At 35.0% G+C, this 23091-nt stretch overlaps 1 protein-coding gene across 1 annotated transcript in view; it reads right to left on the reverse strand.

Annotated features, from left to right (window-relative positions):
- Window positions 1–17601, reverse strand: part of LOC107591912 (T-cell differentiation antigen CD6-like) — a 26710-nt gene extending 9109 nt beyond the window's left edge. The window contains exons 1-17 of the mRNA XM_016281191.1: window positions 17507–17601; window positions 15445–15513; window positions 12948–13238; window positions 12539–12847; window positions 10352–10414; window positions 10111–10248; window positions 9476–9592; window positions 9008–9157; window positions 7515–7601; window positions 7361–7417; window positions 7185–7271; window positions 6675–6761; window positions 6488–6574; window positions 6299–6385; window positions 6090–6170; window positions 5891–6007; window positions 5729–5809 (exon numbers count right to left, since the gene is read on the reverse strand). Of these exons, the coding sequence (XP_016136677.1) occupies window positions 5729–5809; window positions 5891–6007; window positions 6090–6170; window positions 6299–6385; window positions 6488–6574; window positions 6675–6761; window positions 7185–7271; window positions 7361–7417; window positions 7515–7601; window positions 9008–9157; window positions 9476–9592; window positions 10111–10248; window positions 10352–10414; window positions 12539–12847; window positions 12948–13238; window positions 15445–15513; window positions 17507–17558 (1960 nt within the window). The 5' untranslated portion in view covers window positions 17559–17601. The remainder of the gene's footprint in view (window positions 1–5728; window positions 5810–5890; window positions 6008–6089; window positions 6171–6298; window positions 6386–6487; window positions 6575–6674; window positions 6762–7184; window positions 7272–7360; window positions 7418–7514; window positions 7602–9007; window positions 9158–9475; window positions 9593–10110; window positions 10249–10351; window positions 10415–12538; window positions 12848–12947; window positions 13239–15444; window positions 15514–17506) is intronic.
- Between the last annotated feature and the right edge of the window lie 5490 nt (window positions 17602–23091).

The following is a 23091-nucleotide window of genomic DNA, read 5'->3' on the forward strand; positions in this document are numbered from 1 at the left end:
TATTATTATTATTATTAGGTTAGTGGGGTGAAATGGGACCTGGAAACTTTCATGGTAACCACAATACCTTAGAGCTTTCTTATGTGCATTGGGTTTTCATACTAATGGCTCTTGTATTAAAATCCAGGTTCGTTGTAAAAAAAAAAAATCCTAGAAATCTATTTAAAAAAAACAGCTTCCTATTTGGTCCTTAAAGTAGGGCTAGAAATGTGCTTTATTATTGTGGGGGAAAAAAAGGCTTAAATATTTTATATAATTCTTTTTATTATTTTAGTTTTTTTTATTTCCTAGGGTGAAATGAGTCCATGGTAACCAGAGGACTTTAGAATTTTCTTATATGTTTGCTCAATCAAAACATCCAGCACCAGTTTGACGTTTTGAGAGAAGCAGACCCACATACAAGATAATAGTTTTTATAATTTGTTCTACAGAATGGGTTGTAAGTATACAAAAAATGAGGTTTGCAGTTGGTGAAAGTTCAAGAGATAAACCAAAGCAGTGAGCCAACTGTGTGAAGGAGCGCTCTGGGTTGAACTGGACATCTGTGAACTACAAGTACAGAAATATATTCAAATCCTCACAAAGCTTCTCTTCTGTCCCCGTCTTTTAGGAATAACATGCCGGACTATCACAAACTAAAAGCCAAACTAAGAAGGAAAAGGGGTGGGCGTGCGTACGCCTGTCAATGTAGCTGGCACTCGACCCTGATGCTCTCAGACCTGAGGGAACAACAGCAGCTAAAGTGGGTTTGCGGCAAACACAAAGAATGAACACAAGTCTGCGACAGTTCTCTGAAATCTTATCTGTGTCCACAAGCAAGTGTTGCATGCTCTCTCCTCACAAAAGAGAATGCTGGCCATTTTCAAAATTAGCTTTGTGCGGTTTGTGGGGCTGGACAACAAAAATAAGTTTTGTGTTCTTCGCTGAGTGTGGTTTTTTGTGTGTGTGAAGTAATTGTGAGTGTCTTTGTCGACGCCACATTCTCCCTTACAATGATGAAGCACTGTGGCTGATTTATATTGTGTAGACTATTATTTTGATTAATGAAAGACTGTAACATATGCAAATATTCTAAATACACATGCAAATTTTTAGACATTTTGCACAATTGAGAGTTAAAAAAAAATTAGATTGGATCCATCTGTGAGGTTAATAATAGAATGGTTAATTGTTTAGAATGTTTATTATAAAATAGACGAACAATGTCAATTTTTTGTTGTTGTTGTTCTTCCAGAATATTCTTAACAAACACTCAGGTATTGCAAGGGCCCGTCTGTGTTACATTCCATGGTTTTCAGGCACGTGTTGTGAATCATCTGTCCTAAATAAAAAATGCACATCATTGTCCACAGTATAAAGAGAATGAAGAATTAAAAGAATGATGTTTTGTGTGTTTTTGACTGTTTTAATACTTTACCTGCTGAGAAAAATCTCTTGCAGTCATGTTGATTTCACCAGGTTCCAGGTTCATCATAGTCGCTCTCTGAAGATGCAGCAGAATGGTCCTCCCTCTCTATTGTAGGTGGTACATTAACGTACGATGCCTCTGATGCTGTGCTGCTGTTATCTGTTTCTAAAATTTAAAAAAGAAAGAATTATTTTGTTTTACTTGCACACTAATTCTGCTTACTTTAAGGTTCAAGTTTGCTGAACAAAAGATCCAGCTTCAAAGGAGTTGGGGGAATTCAGAAAGGAAGTTCTCTGAGCAGAGACATACTGTCACATGGTTAAGTACAAGAGGTACCTTGACTGAGGTTTCTAGGTACATGATGGTCTCCGCAACTGTCAGTACCTTCCGTCATCTGTGCAATGTGGGGATTCTGAAAAGACATCTCAGGAAGTGATGGGCTTTCCTCACCTTGCAAAAATAAGACACAAATTACAGTTACATATTTTTAGACAGTTCCTTGTAATTAAGCGGTTTATATATACACACACACAGAGTGGGTACAGAAAAGAATCACCCCCCTTTAAAATAATCACATTTTGATGCTTTGCAGCCTGAAATGAAGATAATGCTGTATTTACTCAGTGCAACTTATAACATCCAAGTGAAAGATATATATAACCAACATGTAAGGGGGGGAAAATCACTGAGTTGGAAGAAGGATCACCCACTTGTGTCAGTATTTTGCTGAACCACCTTTTGCTTTAATTACAGCCTTTAGTCTGATGGGATCTGTCTCTACTAACTTTGTAGAGACTTTAATCAATATTTGCCCACTCTTCTTTGCAGAACTGCTCAAGTTCAGTTAAATTTGATGGTGACGGTTGGTGGACTGCAGTCTTCAAGTCATTCTACAGATATTCAGTGGGGTTTAAGACTGGGCTCTGACTAGGCCATGCAAGGACATTCACCTTTTTCTCCTTCAACCACTGTGTGCTCAGTTCTGCTGTGTGCTTTGGGTCATTGTCATGTTGGAAGGTAAACCTTCTTCCCATTGACAACTTTTTAGCAGAAGTTAAGAATTGGACGGAATTTGCTCCATCCATTTTTCCTTCTATCCTGACGATTGCTCCAGTCGCTGCTGCAGAGAAACACCCCCAGAACAGGATATCACCACCTCCATGCTTTACTGTAGGAATGCTGTTATTTGCATGGTGAGCTGTATTGGAATTCTGCCAGACATATCATTTGGTTGTTGAGGCCAGATTCAATTTTAGTCTCATCTGACCATAACCTTTTTCCATGTGGCCTCAGAATGTCAGTGTGTTTTGACAAAGCTCAGTCGTGACTGCATGTGGCCTTTCTTGAGGAGTGGCTTTTTTCTTGCAACCCTCCCATACAAACCACATTTGTGGAGAATTTGAGATATTGTCAGCCATTGAAAAGACGAGTGTAAACGCGCTTCTGATCGGAATGTTATCCGATCAGCGTGTCCCGTTCCAGAGGTAGTCGATCACGCATTGTGATCGGATCTCAGTGTAATGTAAACGCAATCCAGCCATCGTGTCTGCATTCGCAGGACGACATCACGCAAAACGCCGCGCCCTCTCTCCCGATCTGTCGGAAGAACAGAGTGCTAGTGAGACTCCTACATGTATTTTGATTTGTAAAATGTCCCGCGACTGAAAATAGTTTTCAAAAGAAAACCCACCACTTCAGGTCGACTTTGCACCGCAGACTTATTTAAATATTGCGCGGGAAATACAGATCCGATCGGCTATCCAGATCGAAAAGTCAGCTGATGTTGCCAAGTGTAAACGCGCTGTGTCCTGATCGACTGATGATCCGATCTGCTTGATCAGATCACGGTGATCGCATGTTTATATTATATGCAGTCGTGGTCAGAATTTTTGGTACCGTTGCTAAATATGATCAAAAAAGGCTGTGAAAATAAATCTGCATTGTTAATCCTACTGATCTTTTATTTTTAAAATGTACAAAAATCTAACTTTTCATTGAAGAAGAATAATTGGGGGGAAATCTCAGTGTCACAAAATGAACCCAATATCATATTTCCCATGCGATGACGAAGGTAAAACAAAATGTACTAGCAGATTTTTAAAAAGTTTGAGTGCGGATCTTTGGTTCATATGGGAAATCTCATTATGAAATGATTTTCTCTAATACACGTTGGCCACAATTAATGGTACCCTTTTATTCAATACTTCTTGCATCATCCTTTTGCCAAGATACCAGCTCTGAGTCTTCACCTATAGTGCCTGATGAGTTTGAAGAACATCGGACAAGAGATCAGAGACCATTCCTTCATCCAGAATCACTCCAGACCCTTTAGATTTCCAGGTCCATGTTGGTTGCTTCTTCTCTTCAGTTCACCACACTCATTATCTATAGGGTTCAAGTCAGGGCACTGGAATGGCCATGGCAGAATATTCGTTTTGTGCTCAGTGACCCATTTTTGTTTTGATGTTTGTTTTTGGATCATTGTCCTGTTGTAAGATCCAACCTTGGCCCATTATAAGATGTCTACCATGAACAGTCAGTTTTAAAAAAAATTGTTATTTGTTTGAATCCATGATGCCATGTATCTAAACAAGATGTCCAGGACCTTCGGCAGAAAAATACGCCAACAACATTAAAGACACAGCAGTATATTTCATTGTACACATGGGGTACTTTTTCACTCTTGAGTGTTTTCTGCAAAAAGCTAATTTCTTAGTTTTATCTGACCATAGATCCCAGTCCTGTTTGAAGTTCCAGTAGTGTCTGGCAAATTCATATGCTGGAGTTTGTTTCTGGATGAGAGCATTTTCTTTTCTTGAAACCCTTCCAAACAACATGTGGTGATGTAGGTGCTGTTTCACTTTTTTAAGGCTTTCTGACCCCTAAGTCTCAGTTCATTGTTTATGCTCAAACAACAACACTACACACTAACTAACGTTTAAAAAGGGAAATCGCAATCAACCACCCCTTTAAAGCCACTTTCTAATTTGTGTAGCCGAATTATCTGTTGCTGCACATCAGAACTATATGCTTTGGTTTTACTCATTGCGATGGATGATTAAGGGAATTTGGCCTTTGTTTTCCCTCATATTTATGTTCCTGTGAAACTGGAAGCAATGGCTGGATAATTTCATAAATTAAAATCATAATCACCTTGGTGTGCTAAAAATTGTTATTATGAATGGGAATATACTTCAGGGATATTTTTCTCTTAAGAATTTCTAAGGGTACCAATAATTGTGGCCATTGTGTATTATAGAGAAAATTATTTATTTCACAATGTGATTATTCCTATTTGATCAAAAATAAAATAAGAACAGTAATACTGTGAAATATTATTCCAATTTAAAATAGTTTTTTTTATTTTAATACTTTTTAAAAATCTAATTTATCCTTCAGAAATCATTCTATTATGCTAATTTGCAGCATTTTTTGGAAAGCATGGTGCATATGTTTTCAGGTTTAATAGAAACATCAAAAGGACAGCATTTATTTTAAACTAAAATAAATAAATTGCAGCATAAAAGTTCAGTTTTAAAAAGTCTTAATGAACCCAAACTTTTAGTAGTGCAGTAGTGTAATTTAAACCTGGAAATAATTTTAAAAATGTTTTATTTAAAACAAAGAAATGTTACAAGAAAAGGAAGAAGCAATATTAAAGACTCTGCACCATTTCTAGGCTACTAATCAAACTTGTCTAAGGGTACCAATAATTGTGGCCATTGTGTATTATAGAGAAAATTATTTATTTCACAATGTGATTATTCCTATTTGATCAAAAATAAAATAAGAACAGTAATACTGTGAAATATTATTCCAATTTAAAATAGTTTTTTTTTATTTTAATACTTTTTAAAAATCTAATTTATCCTTCAGAAATCATTCTATTATGCTAATTTGCAGCATTTTTTGGAAAGCATGGTGCATATGTTTTCAGGTTTAATAGAAACATCAAAAGGACAGCATTTATTTTAAACTAAAATAAATAAATTGCAGCATAAAAGTTCAGTTTTAAAAAGTCTTAATGAACCCAAACTTTTAGTAGTGCAGTAGTGTAATTTAAACCTGGAAATAATTTTAAAAATGTTTTATTTAAAACAAAGAAATGTTACAAGAAAAGGAAGAAGCAATATTAAAGACTCTGCACCATTTCTAGGCTACTAATCAAACTTGTTTCATATAGAATTTTCCATTAAACTTCTCAAATTGTTCTGCTGGTGATATCATTATAATGAAAATATTTGTATTAAATTAGAAAAATGTACTTTTGGTCTTTGGATCATAAAATGACTTTTTTTATACTGAATGTTTCATTCATACCATAATGATGATAGGCGTTTTCATCCATCTCTGTGTTCTGATAACACTCTTCTGATGAAGTACTGTCTGAATCATTCCCATCTGCCAAGCACAGAAGAATTCACACATATCCCTATCAAAATACACTGCTGTCAATATTGTCACATTGTTCAATATAGGTACCTTGACTGTGGGTGATAGGTACATGAGAGCTGCTGTAACCAGCAGGGTTTCCTGTCATCTGGGCGCTGTGGGGTGTCTGTAGTGACTTTTCAGGAAGTGATGGGCTTTCCTCGTCTTCTAGAGAAAACAGATACATGAGGTTTAGCTGACTGAATGAATCTTCAGAAGCCTCCAAATTAAATGATTTATGTGAACCTACCACACTGGAGATCGTTGTCCATGTCGATCTCTGTGTTTTGATAGCACTCGCCAGAAGATGTACTGTCTGAATCATTCACATCTACCACGGACGACAAAGGATTCATAAATCTGAAATTTATTTCTCTACTACAAGATAATGTTTACCCTTAAAGGTGGAAGAAATCTTTACAATCTGGGATTTCATCAAGTGTTAAATCAGAGCTTTACCTTGACTGTCAGTGTTTGGAAAGTGAAGGTCACTATAAGACAGGGGTACAAATGGTGACTTTTCATGCAGTGATGGACTTTCCTCGCCTTCATTACGGGAAAAAATTATAATATATTAGTAGATACACCAAGACATGTTCTCTCTAGATTAAATAAAGTAAATTAACCTTATGATTTAGTTTTACATACGTGACATGAAATTGTTGTCCGTGTTGGTCTCTGTGTTTTGATAGAACTCACCAGAAGATGTACTGCTTGAATCATTCATATCTACTCCTAGAGGCAAAAGAGGGTTCATAAATCGGGAATTTCAAAATGCAATTTCCTAGAAAAAATATTCAAAATCTGATGTTTCACTGTTAAATCAGTGCTTTACCTTTATTGTCAGTTCCAGGTAAGTGATGGTCACCATAAGACAAGAGTGTCAATGGTAACTTTTCTTGAAGTGCTGGTGTTTCCTCAGCTTCATAAGGGAAAAATTTTCAAATATTAGCATTTAATGAATATTCACATTAATAATAAAAGTATTCGGTAACACTTTACAATAAGGTTCCATTTGCTAACATTGAACATTAACATGAACTAACAATGAAAAATACATCTAAAGTATGTATTATTCTTAATTAATGTTAATGTCAACATTTATTAAAATCAAAAGATATATCTGTTACTATTATTTTATGGACCTGAGATAACACGAACTAACAATGAACAGCTGCATCTGTATTAACTAATGTGAAAAAAAGATGAATAAATACTGTAAAAAATGTGTTGCTCATTGTATTGCACTAACTACCGGTAACTAACGGGACCTTACTGTAAAGTGTCACCAAATATTCATGATATTTCATTAATATTATATTGTATATGATTTATTTGTGCTTACGTGACTGGAGAATGTTGTCCATGTCAGTCTTTGTGTTTTGATAGAACTCTCCAGAAGAAGTACTGCTTGTATCATTCATATCTACTGCTGTGTATAGGGGAAAGAAAAATGTATACATTTCCATTTTATTTCCTTATTAAAGGCTTAACAAATACTATCACATGAAATCTGTGTACCTTGCCTGTGGGTGTCAGGGGCACCAAAAGACAGTGGTGTCAATGGGGGTTTATCACCTTCATAACAAAGAAATAAAATAACATATTGGTGGATTTTTCTTGATTGAAATAATCAATTTTAGCATGAATGTGATTATGATTTATTTGTGCATACCTGACTTTTTGATGGTGTCCATGTTAATTCCCACGTTGTGCACACATCTTTCTCCAGAAGATGTACAGTCTACGTCATTCACATCTCCTGTTAGACAGAGCGAAGAAGAGTTCATACATATTAAATGTGGCTCCTCACAAGTCATTGTTTATCATTTAATGCAGAGCCTTGAATTCTTTAACAAGAATATGTGTTATGTCCACAATGCTAAAACAGAGAAACTACTGAATTATTCACTAAGATTATTTTTTATTCAGTAAGGCTGTGTAAAAATGATCAAAATTGACAGTAAAAACTTTTACATTGTTACAAAAAATCGTTGATTGAAAAAATTTTTTTCCATAAAAATACTAAGCAGCGCAAATGTTTTCAACACTGATAATAATAAGAAATGTTTCTTGAGCAGCAAATCAGCATCAGGAATGTGAAAATAGATTGAAAATAGAAATGATTTTAAATTCTAATAATATTTTGCAGTATTACAGTAAAGTTTTACTGTATTTTTAACCCCAAATACAATACCTCTATTGTCTCTTCACATTCAAAACAGCTTCAAACTTTCATAAGGGAGATGTCAGAAGCTAAAGTCATGCTCAACAACTGCAGTCTGGTGTGTCTGAAAGGCCTCTCTAATGTAGTTGAGTTTAAGTTTAATGTGAACTAAAGTATAAAAGGAAACTATTTTCCTCCCCCGACCCTCGCAGACACTGTTTTATGTAAAAAAAAAAAAAGGCTTATTCAATTAAGCCAGCAGCTGATTCTGTGTAAAGTGACTCTTCAAGAATATGTGTTATGTCCACAATGCTAAAACAGAGAAACTACTGAATTATTTTTATTTGTATCAGTTTCACTAAGATTATTTTTTATTCAGTAAGGATGTGTAAAAATTATCAAAATTGACAGTAAAAACTTTTACATTGTTACAAAAAATCGTTGATTGAAAAAAATTTTTTCCATAAAAATACTAAGCAGCGCAAATGTTTTCAACACTGATAATAATAAGAAATGTTTCTTGAGCAGCAAATCAGCATCAGGAATGTGAAAATAGATTGAAAATAGAAATGATTTTAAATTCTAATAATATTTTGCAGTATTACAGTAAAGTTTTACTGTATTTTTAACCCCAAATACAATACCTCTATTGTCTCTTCACATTCAAAACAGCTTCAAACTTTCATAAGGGAGATGTCAGAAGCTAAAGTCATGCTCAACAACTGCAGTCTGGTGTGTCTGAAAGGCCTCTCTAATGTAGTTGAGTTTAAGTTTAATGTGAACTAAAGTATAAAAGGAAACTATTTTCCTCCACCGACCCTCGCAGACACTGTTTTATGTAAAAAAAAAAAAAGGCTTATTCAATTAAGCCAGCAGCTGATTCTGTGTAAAGTGACTCTTTCTTCGATGTGTGTAATTTTAAATGAGGACTGATTATATATATTTAAGCTGATATTTGTGGTCATTCGCAGTAGATGAGTTGTCTGTTAAAGCCAGCATACTTGAGTTGTTTAGATGCAGTCTTTGCGGTCGATTGCTGTTGTGATGTTCATAGTCTGAATCAGTGGAACTGTCAGAGTCATGAGTGGGTCGATTTGTTTTCGTGCTGAATTTGCTGCCGTATTTTGAGCTCATTCTCGGGCCAAGACTTTCTGAGGAAATTCAAAACAAAATGTACTCGTTTATGCAAAATTGAAAGTTTGACCATTACAAAAATTAAACAATATTTCATGTGCATGACAAAAGTTAGAAAAGGCATACTTTTTAGCATTTTATGTATAATTACAGACAGCTTATTAAAATTGTGATTAAAGAAATCTAAAAATAATTTAATATAATAATAGTAGTTATTAATATTAATACTATGCATAATAATACTATTGATAATAATATTTACAATATCTACTAAATACTAAAAATAAATAATCAGTTATGAGGACATAAAAAGAAAACACAATAGCAATACAAACCATACTGACGCTCCCCGGCAGCCGGGGCAGTTTGTGTGTTGTAGATTCCTATCTGTACATTGGACTGGGACTCCAGGCTTGTGTGAGAATTACTGTGATGTTGGTGAATCACACATTCTGTTGGCAAAGAGGATGAAAACGAATGGCTTAAACTTCCCCATGCAGCACTAAGCCGCTGTCTTAAGCTTTTGTATTGTTGTATTAGCTAATATCAAAAGAACGAGTTACTAGTTCACAAAAGGTTTGACGCTCTTCATGTTCTATATAAAAATTTGAATGGAATACACTGAATGCACACAGAAATTGGCCAAGTAATCAGTGAATTCCTTTGAAGTTTATAACAATACAGTATGTTCAAAACCAACAGTGTTGTACTCGTACACAGAGATGCTCTCAGAGTTAGACGATGATCAAAATAACTAAGAGTCTGTTTGTTGTAGCTCAGCTCTATTTCCTCAGTTCCATTTCATTTAGTTCTAAGAAAACGTGTGTTATTTATTTTCCAATGCCACTGTGAATGGTATTTATACTTTTTAACACACCCTATTACAACATTTGGATGCCACTGTTTCCAACGTTTCAGAAGATATGAGTGAGTAGTAGTGCTTTTAAATGTAAAACATGCTCATACTTGCCCTTTGCTCTTTTGAAATGCACATAGGAAGCAGCATTTAAAATAATAACCATAAGCAGAGCAATAGATAAGATGACGCAACCAATCGCTGCTGCTGAAACGCCACTGCTGCTTTCTGTAGCCGCCATTGCAGTTGACACTAAAATAAACAAGAGAGGTTTATATTAACAGAAATCTGCAGATTATGTCACTGTTTTTAATCAATTATTTTTCTTTTTAAACTTAAGGAACTGAAGCATCACCTGGCACCAGTGTTGTCAAGTTCGGCTCGGTTGTGCTGTCTATGAGTGTGATCTCAACACTTTCTGTATGAAAGACATTGAATCCATTGAATACATCGAAGGAATACAAATTACCAAGACTTGTCAGTCTGGATTTCATGACATGACACTAACAAGCTAACGCTTTTATATGTGTGCTTTGACATTTCAGAAATGCTGTTGTAAGCCTGCCTTACCTTCGTCTTATTTTTTTTTAGACCAACTGACATGGAAATTCTCTCCCACCACCCTAAAAAAGTTCAATCTGACCTGCGTTTCAGTGAAATTATGGTAACATTCCACCTCAATAAGTCATGTACTACAACCTCAAATACACACAGGAAATTTGGTTGCTAAGTAATACATTTGGCACGAAAAGTTGGTGTCTACAAATCAAATGTTATGATGCTAAAGTCAACATGAAGTTGAAACTGCCCCTATTTACCGTTATACTACATGTCCTGGACTTATCCAACGATTTACCAGTGTATGTTATTCCAAACAAAAATGGGTTAAACTTTATTTTAAGATGTCCTTGTAACAGTGTAAAACATTGCTAAGATTACTATCTTATACAATACTTACTATAGGGTTAAGAGGGTTTGGTTTAGGTTTAGTTGCATATAATTATGCATAATTTACTGTTATTACTATAATAAATACATGCAACAACTACCAAGGAAACTGTCAAATAAAGTGCTCCCAAAAATGTCTTTGTAATCTTTAATCTACATATAATAACTTGCTTTCTTTTCTTTTGACATTATTTAGGCCATGTGGAATGCCTAGATAATATTAAACAATTGCCGAAAGGCTAATTAATATTATTTAAACAAACTTGCATTCTCCAATCGGCAGTGTTGGGAAGGTTACTTTAGAAATGTAATAGGTTACAGATTACAAGTTGCCCTATTTAAAATGTAATAAGTAGTGTAACTATTTCAATTACTTTATTAAAGTAATGTAACTGATTACATTTAATTACTTTTTGATTACTTTTCTAAATTTCTAACGAATGTTTTCAAATGTTAATCATTTATCATTTATCATAAATATTTAAAGCAGTCGCATTAACCTTACAGTAGGACTCTCATTACTGTCAGACTTTCAGAATCCGTCATCAATTGAATTAAGATTATTATTTCTTTTTAAAGCACATCCTCCACAAAAGCACCTCTTTGAGTTCGTTAAATACAGATTTAAAAACATAACAAGAAATAGTTTAATAGCTATGATACTGTTTTTAAAATCAAATCTTTGCATAGCTATGACAGGAAACACAGGCATCTAACAGTTAATCTTAAAAAAGCATATACATAGACCCAAATAAGAAATAAATCAGTAATCGTATAAATGTGTCCTAAACTCCTGAAACATTGGTGTCTCATATTTTAGAGCAGCCAATGCAATTTGGGAATGAAATCAATTAAATCTGTGTGTGTGTGTGCGTGCGTGCGTGCGTGTGTGTGTGTGTGTGTGTGTGAAGATATTCAGATGTAACACCCTTTGTAATCTTTAACATTTTAATTTTCATAAGTAACTGTAATTTAATTACACATTTTTTTTCTCAGTACCTGTAACTGATTACAGTTACATTTATTTTGTAATTAAATTACGTAATTCCGTTACATGTAACTAGTTATTCCCCAACACTGCCAATCTGGTATGTAACGTCAACTTTTCTACCATACAAACAATTCCTGATGAGTAAAAATTCCCAACTCTATATATTTTACCTTCGAAAATACTGTGAAATAACCAAATTCCTATTGAAAATATTGTGAAATATAATAAAACAGTTTGCAAACTACAATTCACCTTGACTTTAATGTTTTTTCTATGTGTAGAGTTTTACGTTATTTAGCACTTGCCCCATAAATGTACAGAATGTGTATAGTACCTGAACACACAACGCCAGCATCTTCCTTATGTCCACAATAGTTGCTGGCAGTGGTGTTGATTGAGTCGCACTCCCATAAGCTGCTCTCGGAGCCATTGCATTTCATTTGGCTCATGTGGATGGGACCTGTTCCAGGCCCAAAAAAGTCCCAAAACCGTTTGCAAACTACAATTCACCTTGACTTTAATGTTTTTTCTATGTGTAGAAAAAAAGTGGAGATTTACGTTATTTAGCACTTGCCCCATAAATGTACAGAATGTGTATAGTACCTGAACACACAACGCCAGCATCTTCCTTATGTCCACAATAGTTGCTGGCAGTGGTGTTGATTGAGTCGCACTCCCATAAGCTGCTCTCGGAGCCATTGCATTTCATTTGGCTCATGTGGATGGGACCTGTTCCAGGCCCAAAAAAGTCCCCTTGTATCACACTGCCACATCTCAGCTGGGCACATACTACATGTCTACTATAGATGTCAAAATCATCATCACACACTGTTCCCCAATTCCCAGAATGCAGCAGCTCCACCCGACCTGCACAGTGATCACGTCCTCCAACCAATCGGACAGCCTGGTGCTCTGGAGGACAGTGGTCAGCCCAGACAAAGCACAATTACAGCAATGAAACAAAAGTAGAACACCTATCAAAAGATCTCTGAGAAGATCTCAAATGACTCACCGCAAATTACTTCAGTTGCATTCATGCAGTCACCTTTTGCGGCTGTAGTGCAGTTGTGCAGTTTTGAGTCTTTCAGGATGCAGTCTGCAAGACAAGTGCCATTGTGCACTGTTGCAGTCGCGCCATGCTCGAAAACACGGCCACAACTTAAACGTTCACAGATTTGGAGAGCAAGCTCTTCCTTTTCCTGAGCATCCAAAAGGTTGAGGGTCACATTGACTGTAGTGTTCTTGTAAAGAGCCCTAAGCACACCAAAACAGCCCTCAGACAGGCTTAGTTCGGAGAGCTCAACTAGTTCAGAAAGACAAAAACAAAGTCATTAAATGATTTAATTGAATCATCTACCTTAACTGTTTCTATCATTCTCATGCATGTATTCACTTTTTTATCTTTACAGCAGGCTGCGTTGAGTCAGAACATTTTCCAACATCGCATCCTGACACTGATCTTATCTGAGTGTTGATTCTGTTCTCAGTGTGTATTTCGAGTACATCAGACACTAGACTTTTATTTAGACCCAAACAGCAAAGTGAATATCTAAACTGTGGGGCATTGTTTTGTGTTGCAAAACGTTGTAGCAGTACACTGCAACACAGCCACATCCCGTGAGTCACTTCCTGTGGAAATGTCATATTGTAGCATGGAGGACACTGGGGAAAGAACTTTTCTTTTTTAGAAAGTTTATGACATTGCCTCCACAGTGTGGTTTGAGCTCATGAAGTTCTCCTGATTTATGACTACAGGATGCAGATTGTGTCTGTGTATATCATCTGTGGAATTGTGACTCATTCTGAAGGTCTTGCTTTGGGGTGACTTCTCAACAGGGTCAGAGGTCACTGATCTGATGTTCCACTGCGGTGGAGAAAAACACTACCATTCAAAAGTTTGGGGTCGTAACATTTTTTTAAAGAAATTTATACTTTAATTCAGGAAGAATGCTTTAATTTGATCAAAAGTGACAGTAAATACAAAATCGTTACAAAAAAGTTACAAATAAATGCTGTTCTTTTGAACTTTCTTTCATCAAAGAATCCTGAAAAAAATATGTCAAGGTTTCCACAAACTGTTTTCAACATTGATAATAATAATAAATGTTTCTTGAGCACCAAATCAGCATATTAGACTGATTTCTGAAGGATCATGTGACACTGAAGTATAGATTAATTTGCCATCACTGCAGTAAATCACATTTTATAACATATTAAAATAGAAAGCATTTATTTAAAATTGTAATTTCACAGTATTACTGTTTATACTCCGTTTTTTATGTTTAGCATAAAATACTTCTTTCAAAAACATAAAAAGATTTTACCGACCCCAGACATTCGAATGATAGTGTACTTGGTGAAGAAGCATGGAAATACGGTGTAAAAGAGCCTGAAACCAAAAAAAACAAAGTCTTCTTGTTGTTTTTTTTCTCTCTCAACAAGCAGTTGGTGGAAGAAGGTGCTTAATCTGCTGAAAATGTTGATCGTCATCCTCATAAGGTCATATTAGATATTATAATATCGATTTTTTGTTGTTGTTGTTGTTGTTCTTTTTTTACAACCCTGTTAACAATCTGGAATGTTTATACATATTAAACCCTGATTTGCGTCATTTCATTCTAATGCTAAATATTAAAAATAGAAAATATTAAAATATCAATAGGGGCTTGCTAGTTTGGAAGCAAATGTTGGTTTGTAAATAACATTTTCAATAAGATGAAGAAAAATATTAGTTTGATCTCTTTGGGTTTTTTTTTTTACAACAACTTAAATAACAGGGTTGATGAATGCCATGAACACAGCAATATTTGTACAAATTCGGAAAATGGATTGAGATCATTTAAGCATCTTCCTGTAATGCTGTACGTAGACAGGCTCAAAATTGTGTTAAATATTTTTATATAAAAATTTATAAAATATATAAAAAAGGTTTTTGGTAATTAAAATGAATCAGTAATTATATAAATTCAAAATTATGACGCTGTGCTTAACTGTTGGATTCGGTCGAGAGACTCCCAAATGAGCGCAAGCACTTTTCCGTTTGACTCCAGCTATTCTTTACCTTCTTCATATATGATGCCTGTGTGATTGCGTACAGCATTTCCATCATCACATCATTAGTTCACATATCAAACAGTGCTTAATGACTTTAAAATGAATTCTAGCGTGCAATAAAATTAAGCGGTTGTCTCTGCGGTGGTAGATTGCTCTCACAGTTCTGTGCAATCTTGCAGTGGTCTTGCTGATGTCTTTTCTCTGTTCTGTTTGATGATGAGGTTGGTCTCAGCAAGCTACCTCAAACACTGTTCTCATGCATATTGTTCAACATCTTGATTAACTGCTTGATTTTGCAGGCCTCTTTTAAATAAGCTAGCTTTTTTGATCGTCGTGAGATTGCTGCTAACTGTACCCACTGATAACACTGATATAGACAAGATGCAGATGTAGACAAGATACTTTCAAAGGAAAGGCATGAGTTTTCTTAGAGTAGCAGTAATCCTTCAACTCACTCTGTTTGTCTGAATGATCAGCATGCTTTTTCACACTCTTGGAAGTTCGGTCATCTGTTCCACTGAGCCCTGAAGATGAAAAGACGAACACCATAAGTTTTTGCTGAGAACTTGTTGCCCGAAGCCAGAAGGCAAAACTGTCACTTCAGTCTAAAGCGTAAAAGTATAACAGAGCACTTAAATAAACAATCTTCCAATTTGATATCAGTCTTCACTGTCTGCAAACACGATATTCATCAAAGACAACAGCAATGAGACACTGTTGAACGAGATTCATAAAAAGAGCTGCCTGACCTTAACATTAAAACAACAAAAACTGATGTTCTGCAAAACTTTGGTAATGCTTGTGTTGGGTTGCAAAGTTAACTCTGCATTGAGTTCACATTCGAAGACTTGCCTTTGAAGACTTTGCCAAAACAAGAAAAGTTAAAACATGGAATAGGTTTGAAGCATGTGGTGTAAAGAAAACGTAGATTAATCTTAATTGAGAGTTTAAACAATATGAATGAGACCGCACAATGAAATACGCACAAGTTATCTAATAATAACGTATAGCAAAGCCGTAGTTATTTATAACTATAGGACGATTTCTTGAAAACCTGCTGTGTTAACGCAAACTAGATAAAAGGGCTGCAGATCTTGTATTTCAACACAACGTGGTCCTCTAAATTAGTTTCTCCATCTGCCTCACTCAGAGCCGACACTCGGCTTGGTCATTAAAGCGTACTTTTAAAAAGTCACAGTATGAAATTAATTCAGAAAATTGATAATTGCATTTGTGACTAACCACTATATTCTTACTCTCTTTAGACATTCTCAGAGAATATAAAAATAGTCTTTTTTTTTTTTTTACAAAAATGGCATGATGTCTGTCTGCTTTGGAACATAATTTTGAAAAAAAATTACTATTACACAGAATGAAATAAACGTAAGAAATGATATTGCTATGTAATATTTATACTTTACACATGCCAAATACATTTAAATGTAAAAAATGTATATTACCTTTCAACATTCTAATAATTTATGCAATAACTGTGAATTAAACATATAAAATGACAAAAACAACTTAAGTTTTTAGTTTTATAAATAATATTTTAATATTCTCTATAACAATGGATTTGTTGTTACAAATGGAGATAATGAATGAAAATGAACGAAACAAAAAACGAATTTGCGAGAATTTTCCTTGAAGATTATTTTCATGATGTACTCTTCCTCAGATTAACAGTTATTTTATACAGAGCAGCCATATGTACAGTCTTATTCAACAAAATACATTTTGTGTGCTCTATTTCTGTCAAGATCCAAGAATTCTTTATAGCTGAACGTTGGAGAAAAACATAAGTTATTCTATTATTGAAACACTTTTCTATAAATGTAGAGCCTTGTAAATGTCTACTTGTCATGTTAATAACATCCATAGCTTGTTTTACACAAGGAACTCCATGTAGTCTAAAAATGGCTATTAGGAAAATTCGGTGATGAGATTTGCTGTTTTTTATTTTTAGCCATCATATGCAGTTGACATACAAAGTTATCTTTCTTCATTCAATCACCTGTGAAGTTCAGCTTATTATTTACCAATGTGTCATAGTGCACTGAAGTGCATAAACGAATCTCTGGTTGCGCTTTGTTCAAACAGCTCTTTAGAAAAGCGATGTAACAAACCGAGGCATCGCTGAACTTTCTTTTGTCACTTTTTTAAAAAGCCTTCAGATTGCATTGTGCTGCATTAGTTAAACTGAGCTTTGTTTCAACCACAAAGCGTGTCTTACACCAAGTCTTTTGTTGAAAGTGCACATTTGATTTTCCATCTATGATAGTGATTGTCTCTCAAGAGCTAGTTAGACGGATTGTGCAATACCCTTTGAGAATTCTGCAACCTCTCTGCTCAAGTATCATCAACTTAATAGAGAAACTGCTAGGTCCTTCAGTAAATATTAGAATATGCTTTTAAAAATGCCAGAATATTGAATATGATTTAATCGCAGTTGAACTCAAGCTTTCTAGATGAAAGACCAAATCTGCCTACACAAACCATACACCAGAACTATTTTACCTTGAGACAAGGACAAAGCCTGGAGAACAACACACAGCAGCAGAAGAAGCATCTCTCAGTCAGTCAGCCTAACACCCAAAGCTTTCTGTTCATCCCTGACAGAGAGTTACTCTGACTGAAAAGCGTGACCCTGCACCTTCAGCCTTTGGTGTTTGTGCAGTTGCTGCATGTGGTTTCCACTACGGGGCGAATTTGAGCATCATGCCTCACAAATGCACTCCCTACCACAAACGCACACCCTATTTTGCTACCGTCACAGGTCAAGTGCACATGTATTCACTAAAAACATATTTTCCAAAATATGTTTTTAGTGGCTAATGGAGTTGTCTTGATTCTGGCAATAGTTTAGCAACTAAGCTTTTTGTTTCCCATTTTCATTTCCCTCCAGTTCATTATAGACTTTTATTGAGTTTCTTTGAGTAGCTTCACAAAACGCTCAAGCTAGGCAGAATTGATTAAGAATTCTTCATGAATCCCAATTCATCATTCATCATTGGCCTGGCATGCAATTAATGAATTGCAGGGACAGTGAATACAGCTGTCTGTAGATGAATTGTCTGTTATTATCGTCAAGCCTAAATTACAAATTTAAGATGTTAAAGCAGACCCCTCCTACACTCACTACCACTGCCCGGGACTTCAGTAACACCAACAGCGAGATTTCTACAGCATTACAGAGAAACTGGTCCAAAAATGTTTTCTTCTGATATGGGCGAAGGGAAGAAATCCAAATGCAAATAATAAAATCCATCTAGCAAAATAAATAGGCCTTTAAAATGGAGAAGAAAAGGCTTCCCATATCTTTTGTTGCCAACATCAAAGGCCATGTGTCCAATCAAAAGTTTTTTTATGTAAATGTATCTATAATTTGGTACACGCCAGCCAAATTAGGCAGAGATGCCAACATGGACAGGTTGCATGACATATCTTCATCTTTAAAAATCATGAATAAAACAGTGCAATGTAAAAAGAAAATATGACCAAGACTACATTAAATATGGGTTCACTAAAAACAACCATTGTTTGCACCAAACCGCAATATGTTTTGGGGTAAATTATTGGCTGCCATGAGCATGGAACAATCTAAATTTAAGTTTCAATGGTGTAGAAGCATTTTCTTTATTTTTCTATTCATCCACTCTTATTTTGCATATTATTGGTATGATAACAGCACTGTGTTGAGTCATCACTTGACTTTTCCAACTTCCCCAACTCCAGCTCTAAATCAGTTTAGAGCCACTGTTATAGGAATACAATATCTGACTGCTAGCACTGGAAAACTGTAGCAAATACTTTACATAGACTATCGAAATTACAATATAGAATAACTTGAACTTTCTTTCATGTGGACTTTAAGTGTGGTGATCTAACTATATTTTTGGGGGTTACTCAAACTGAGACTCACTCAAATGTTGCCGATATAATGCAGTTTCTACCCACAGAATGAACTGAGCATTATGGGGTGGTGTGGCTTGGTGGTTAAAGACCTGAGCCGGTTACCCACGTTTGACCGCACAAAGGGTAAAGATTATACCTTAACTTAACACGGGCGACTTCATGTGAAGTCATGAAAATACATTTCATTAAAGGGTTACTCCACCCCAAAATTACAATTTTGTCATTAAAGGGGTTATGTGATGCAATTTTAATTTTTCCTTTCTCTTTGGAGTGTTACAAGAGTTTTGAGTAGTGTAGAGTATCGCTTGTTGTTTGTCATTTCTCCGATCACAAATGCAGACATGGTTTTATGTTTACGCAGCGCAATGCAACGCAACGCGTAAAAAGACAGTATAAGTCATTATAATCTGTAATTATGTGCCCACTGGATGCAACAAATGCCTTGTTTATAATGGGTTTGAATGTTTTTGTCTCGTCGCTCCGGCCGGGACACGGCATCACAGTTTGGGGAGGGGCGTAACATTTCCGTCACATGCTTGAGGTTTTCTTCGCATACAAAGTATTCGCGTCGCTTCATAACATTACGGTTGAACCACTGATGGCAGATGGACTATTCTGACGATGTCTTTCATACTTTTCTGGACCTTGACAGTGTAATTTACTTGGCAGGCAATAGGACAGTCACAACCCTCCCGGTTTTCATCTAAAATATCTTAAATTGTGTTCCGAAGACGAACAAAGCTTTTACGGGTTTGGAACGACATGGGGGTAAGTGATTAATGACAAAATTTTCATTTTGGGGTGGAGTATCCCTTTAAAGGAAGAACCATAGTCAACCAAGGAGACTCTTTTGACTTGCCAGTAAGCAACCATAAAAAAACACAGCATAGCAACAGCCTGACAACCCCAACAACATCATGTCATCATGGCAGCGACTTCTGGCAAGCACCACACATACATACTTTTTGGATAAAATGTAAAAACCTAGTTCATCTGTTCTTTAGTTCTTCTGGTGTACTCTTTAGCTAGCTGCATATCTGTGCACAACCACAAGGGGAACCACTATAGTGCTATTTGATTATTCTGAAATACAGTTGAGATTATAGTATCCACTATCAATTATTTATAAACTTTAAATTTGTGAGTATATTTCAACATCTGTTTCATGTCATTTCAGGCAGACTGCTGTGGCTGCATTGTCAGCCAGAGGAAAGATGATTTGCTGGTCGAAACACTGCTGAGTGATCTCTCTCTCATCTCTGCTAATAGAAGACAGGTTATGGCTTTCTCACCCTTATGGCCCTATCAGGAAACCTTCATGCTAACAGTACACAGGCCAGCAAACACAGAACAGCAAAGCTGTTTAGGGACAACACTAAAGCCACTGTCCTCTCTGTCTTTGTGCAAATAGTACAATCTGTTTTCCCCCTTGCCAAGTTATGTTTTCTGATATTTTTACATTTGAGGGAAAATTTACAACCAATCAATTAATATCTTATCATGTGAAATGCTACCGCAAGACGTAGCTATTTGTAAAGCCTGAGCAAAATGAAACAAACATTTTTTTTTTCAAAATAATTATTGTTCGCCTTTTTGCTAAATTGCACACTGTATGACAGGTTAATAGGATAACCTGTTGGAATTATGCCAAGTTATCAGGCTAATTAATTACCTTAAATGTATAGCTTTGATTATATAACATAATATATAGATTAACGTTTCATGCTTTTGAAAAAAAATCATTTAGGCTCACTTAGGCAGCATTTTTATGATTAAAAAGTGAAAAAATAATATGGTGAAAATATTATTACATTTAAAATAACTGTTTTCTATTTTAATATATAAAATGTAATTTATTTTTGTGATGGCAATCCTGAAAATTTGGTGCTCAAGTAACATTTTTTTATTGTCATCATGTTGAAAACAGTTGTGCTGCTTAATATTTTTTGGAAACCGGACGTCTTAATAAATATACTAATTTTTCACGACGTCTTAATAAATATACAGCTCAAAGGAACACTATCTGAAATTGAAATGTTGGTAACACTTTGCAATAGTTAACATTATTTAACTACTTTAGTTAACATGAACTAAGAATGAACAATACTTCTATAGCATTTATTAATCTTAGTTCATGTTAATTTTTCAACATTTACTAATGCACTATTAAATTCAAAAGTTGTGCTTGTTATCATTAATTAATGCTCTATGAATTAGCATGAACTAACAATGAACAACTGTATTTTTATTAACTAACATTAGCAAAGATGAATAGATACTGTAATAAATGTATTGTTCATTGTTTGTTCATATCATTTAATACATTAACTAATGGAACCTTATTGTAAAGTGTCACTGAAATATTTAATAACATTATAAATGTCTTTACTGTTACTTTTGATCAATTTAATGTATCCTTACTGAATAAAATTACCCCACATTTGAACAGAACAGTAAACTTTAAAAGACAATTGGCATATTTTGATGGCTAAGATCATTTGCCATTTTTCCACTTTGCAATGTACAACCTAAAATACATTTGTTGCTTTAATAAGCCCTAACAGAATGATGTATGTTTACATTTATATATAAATGAATTTGCAAGACAAGTTACATTTACTACGAGCTAGTTTGCTTACAGATTTACATACTAAGAAATATTTTATCTCTCATCCAGCTCTTTATGTCTAGCCATCAATCAAAGTCTTTATTCTCACCATATATATTAAAATTAATACTAACTCCCTCCAATGTCATTTTTACTTCAGTTGGTAGAATGGTCAAATTTTCAGCCACAAGTTAGCATCACTGAGCTGTTCTAAATTTCATTAGCATGAATTAGTGTTACAGTGGTATGTTGCCATGGACAATGATCTAATATCCTGTTTAGCACTCAGTTGTGCAACTGACCAATCAGAATGAAGTATTCTGTGTATAATTAAAGTGTTTCCTTAATAAAATCACATCTTTAATAATTGAGTTATATTAAGTTAACTAATTAAGTTATGCTATAAAGATGAAAACATTAGTCCTACAGGCATGGTTCAGCATATCAGAGTTGACCCTTCTGGAACTCATTTTCCAAGAAGCATCTTCAATAAATACACTTATTGGAGGTCATGACACATTAATTTGAATTGTTTATTTCAGAAGAGACATCAGAGTACAGGGAGACCTGACCACTCACAGTACAGCTACCAAACAACAAATTACTGTCAGGGCGTGAAACAGATTTATTGTCACACTGACTGAGCTGAAATTGCAGGTTATTTTTATCAAAAAATTAAGGACCATAGGTTAACAGGAAAATAATTTTGACCGACATATGAATATCTGGAAACATCCCTCGATAATTAATTCTGATGTTCATATGCTGCACATCACACCAAGAAAAGCAATGTTTTTCAAGACGTCAACATTTTGTTTGTTTAACATGTTATTCTCAGAAGTGAATCTGGTTTAAATTAAATCCACTGCAGGATAAGCAAAAGAAACAGGATATTTTGTTGGAAATGCAGTAATCCACTTCACTAGTGGAAAAACATCTTCCACTCAAACTTTGTGAAAATCAGTGGCAGCAGCTTATTTTATCCAATACACCTACAGCTCAGGTCATCCAGGTGACATTTTGTTAATAGACTATTCTTTTTATTCAGACCCCCTCACAGACCAAGCAAATTCACAATAATACATAAAGACACAGTATGTGTCATTTTACGCTATTCAGTGAGGAGTTCTCTGACCTCAATTAAGACACATAATGCAGAGTTCAATCACGTCTCTTTTCACAGGCAACTGCTACAGTCTTGCACCTACTTCCATTCTGGGATCCGAGTGAGTCAGGAAACACACCTTGACCTGTAGTACTAGAATCAAAGTTTCTATGAAATATCCTGAAGCTAGTTTTGTGTTTACATGAGACAAATAGCTGTTCAAATGCTTGTAAATAAACAAGATCATATCTAAATAAGGTAAAATATCTATTGAAAGAGAAGGATGAGCACATCACTCAATATTCCATCAAACAAAATGCTTTCATTGGTGTCACCACGGTGGCTTAATCAACACTGCTAAAAATGAAACTGCTTTTGCAGCATTAACTCATGCCAAAAAAATAAAATCAATAAATCTAAAAAAAAACAAAAAAACAATCTTGTCTTGTTCTCCTTAACTGAATAAACCCCAAC

The sequence above is a fragment of the Sinocyclocheilus grahami genome, unplaced genomic scaffold, assembly GCF_001515645.1.
Source record: "Sinocyclocheilus grahami isolate Dianchi unplaced genomic scaffold, SAMN03320097.WGS_v1.1 scaffold9.1, whole genome shotgun sequence".
Taxonomy (NCBI): domain Eukaryota; kingdom Metazoa; phylum Chordata; class Actinopteri; order Cypriniformes; family Cyprinidae; genus Sinocyclocheilus; species Sinocyclocheilus grahami.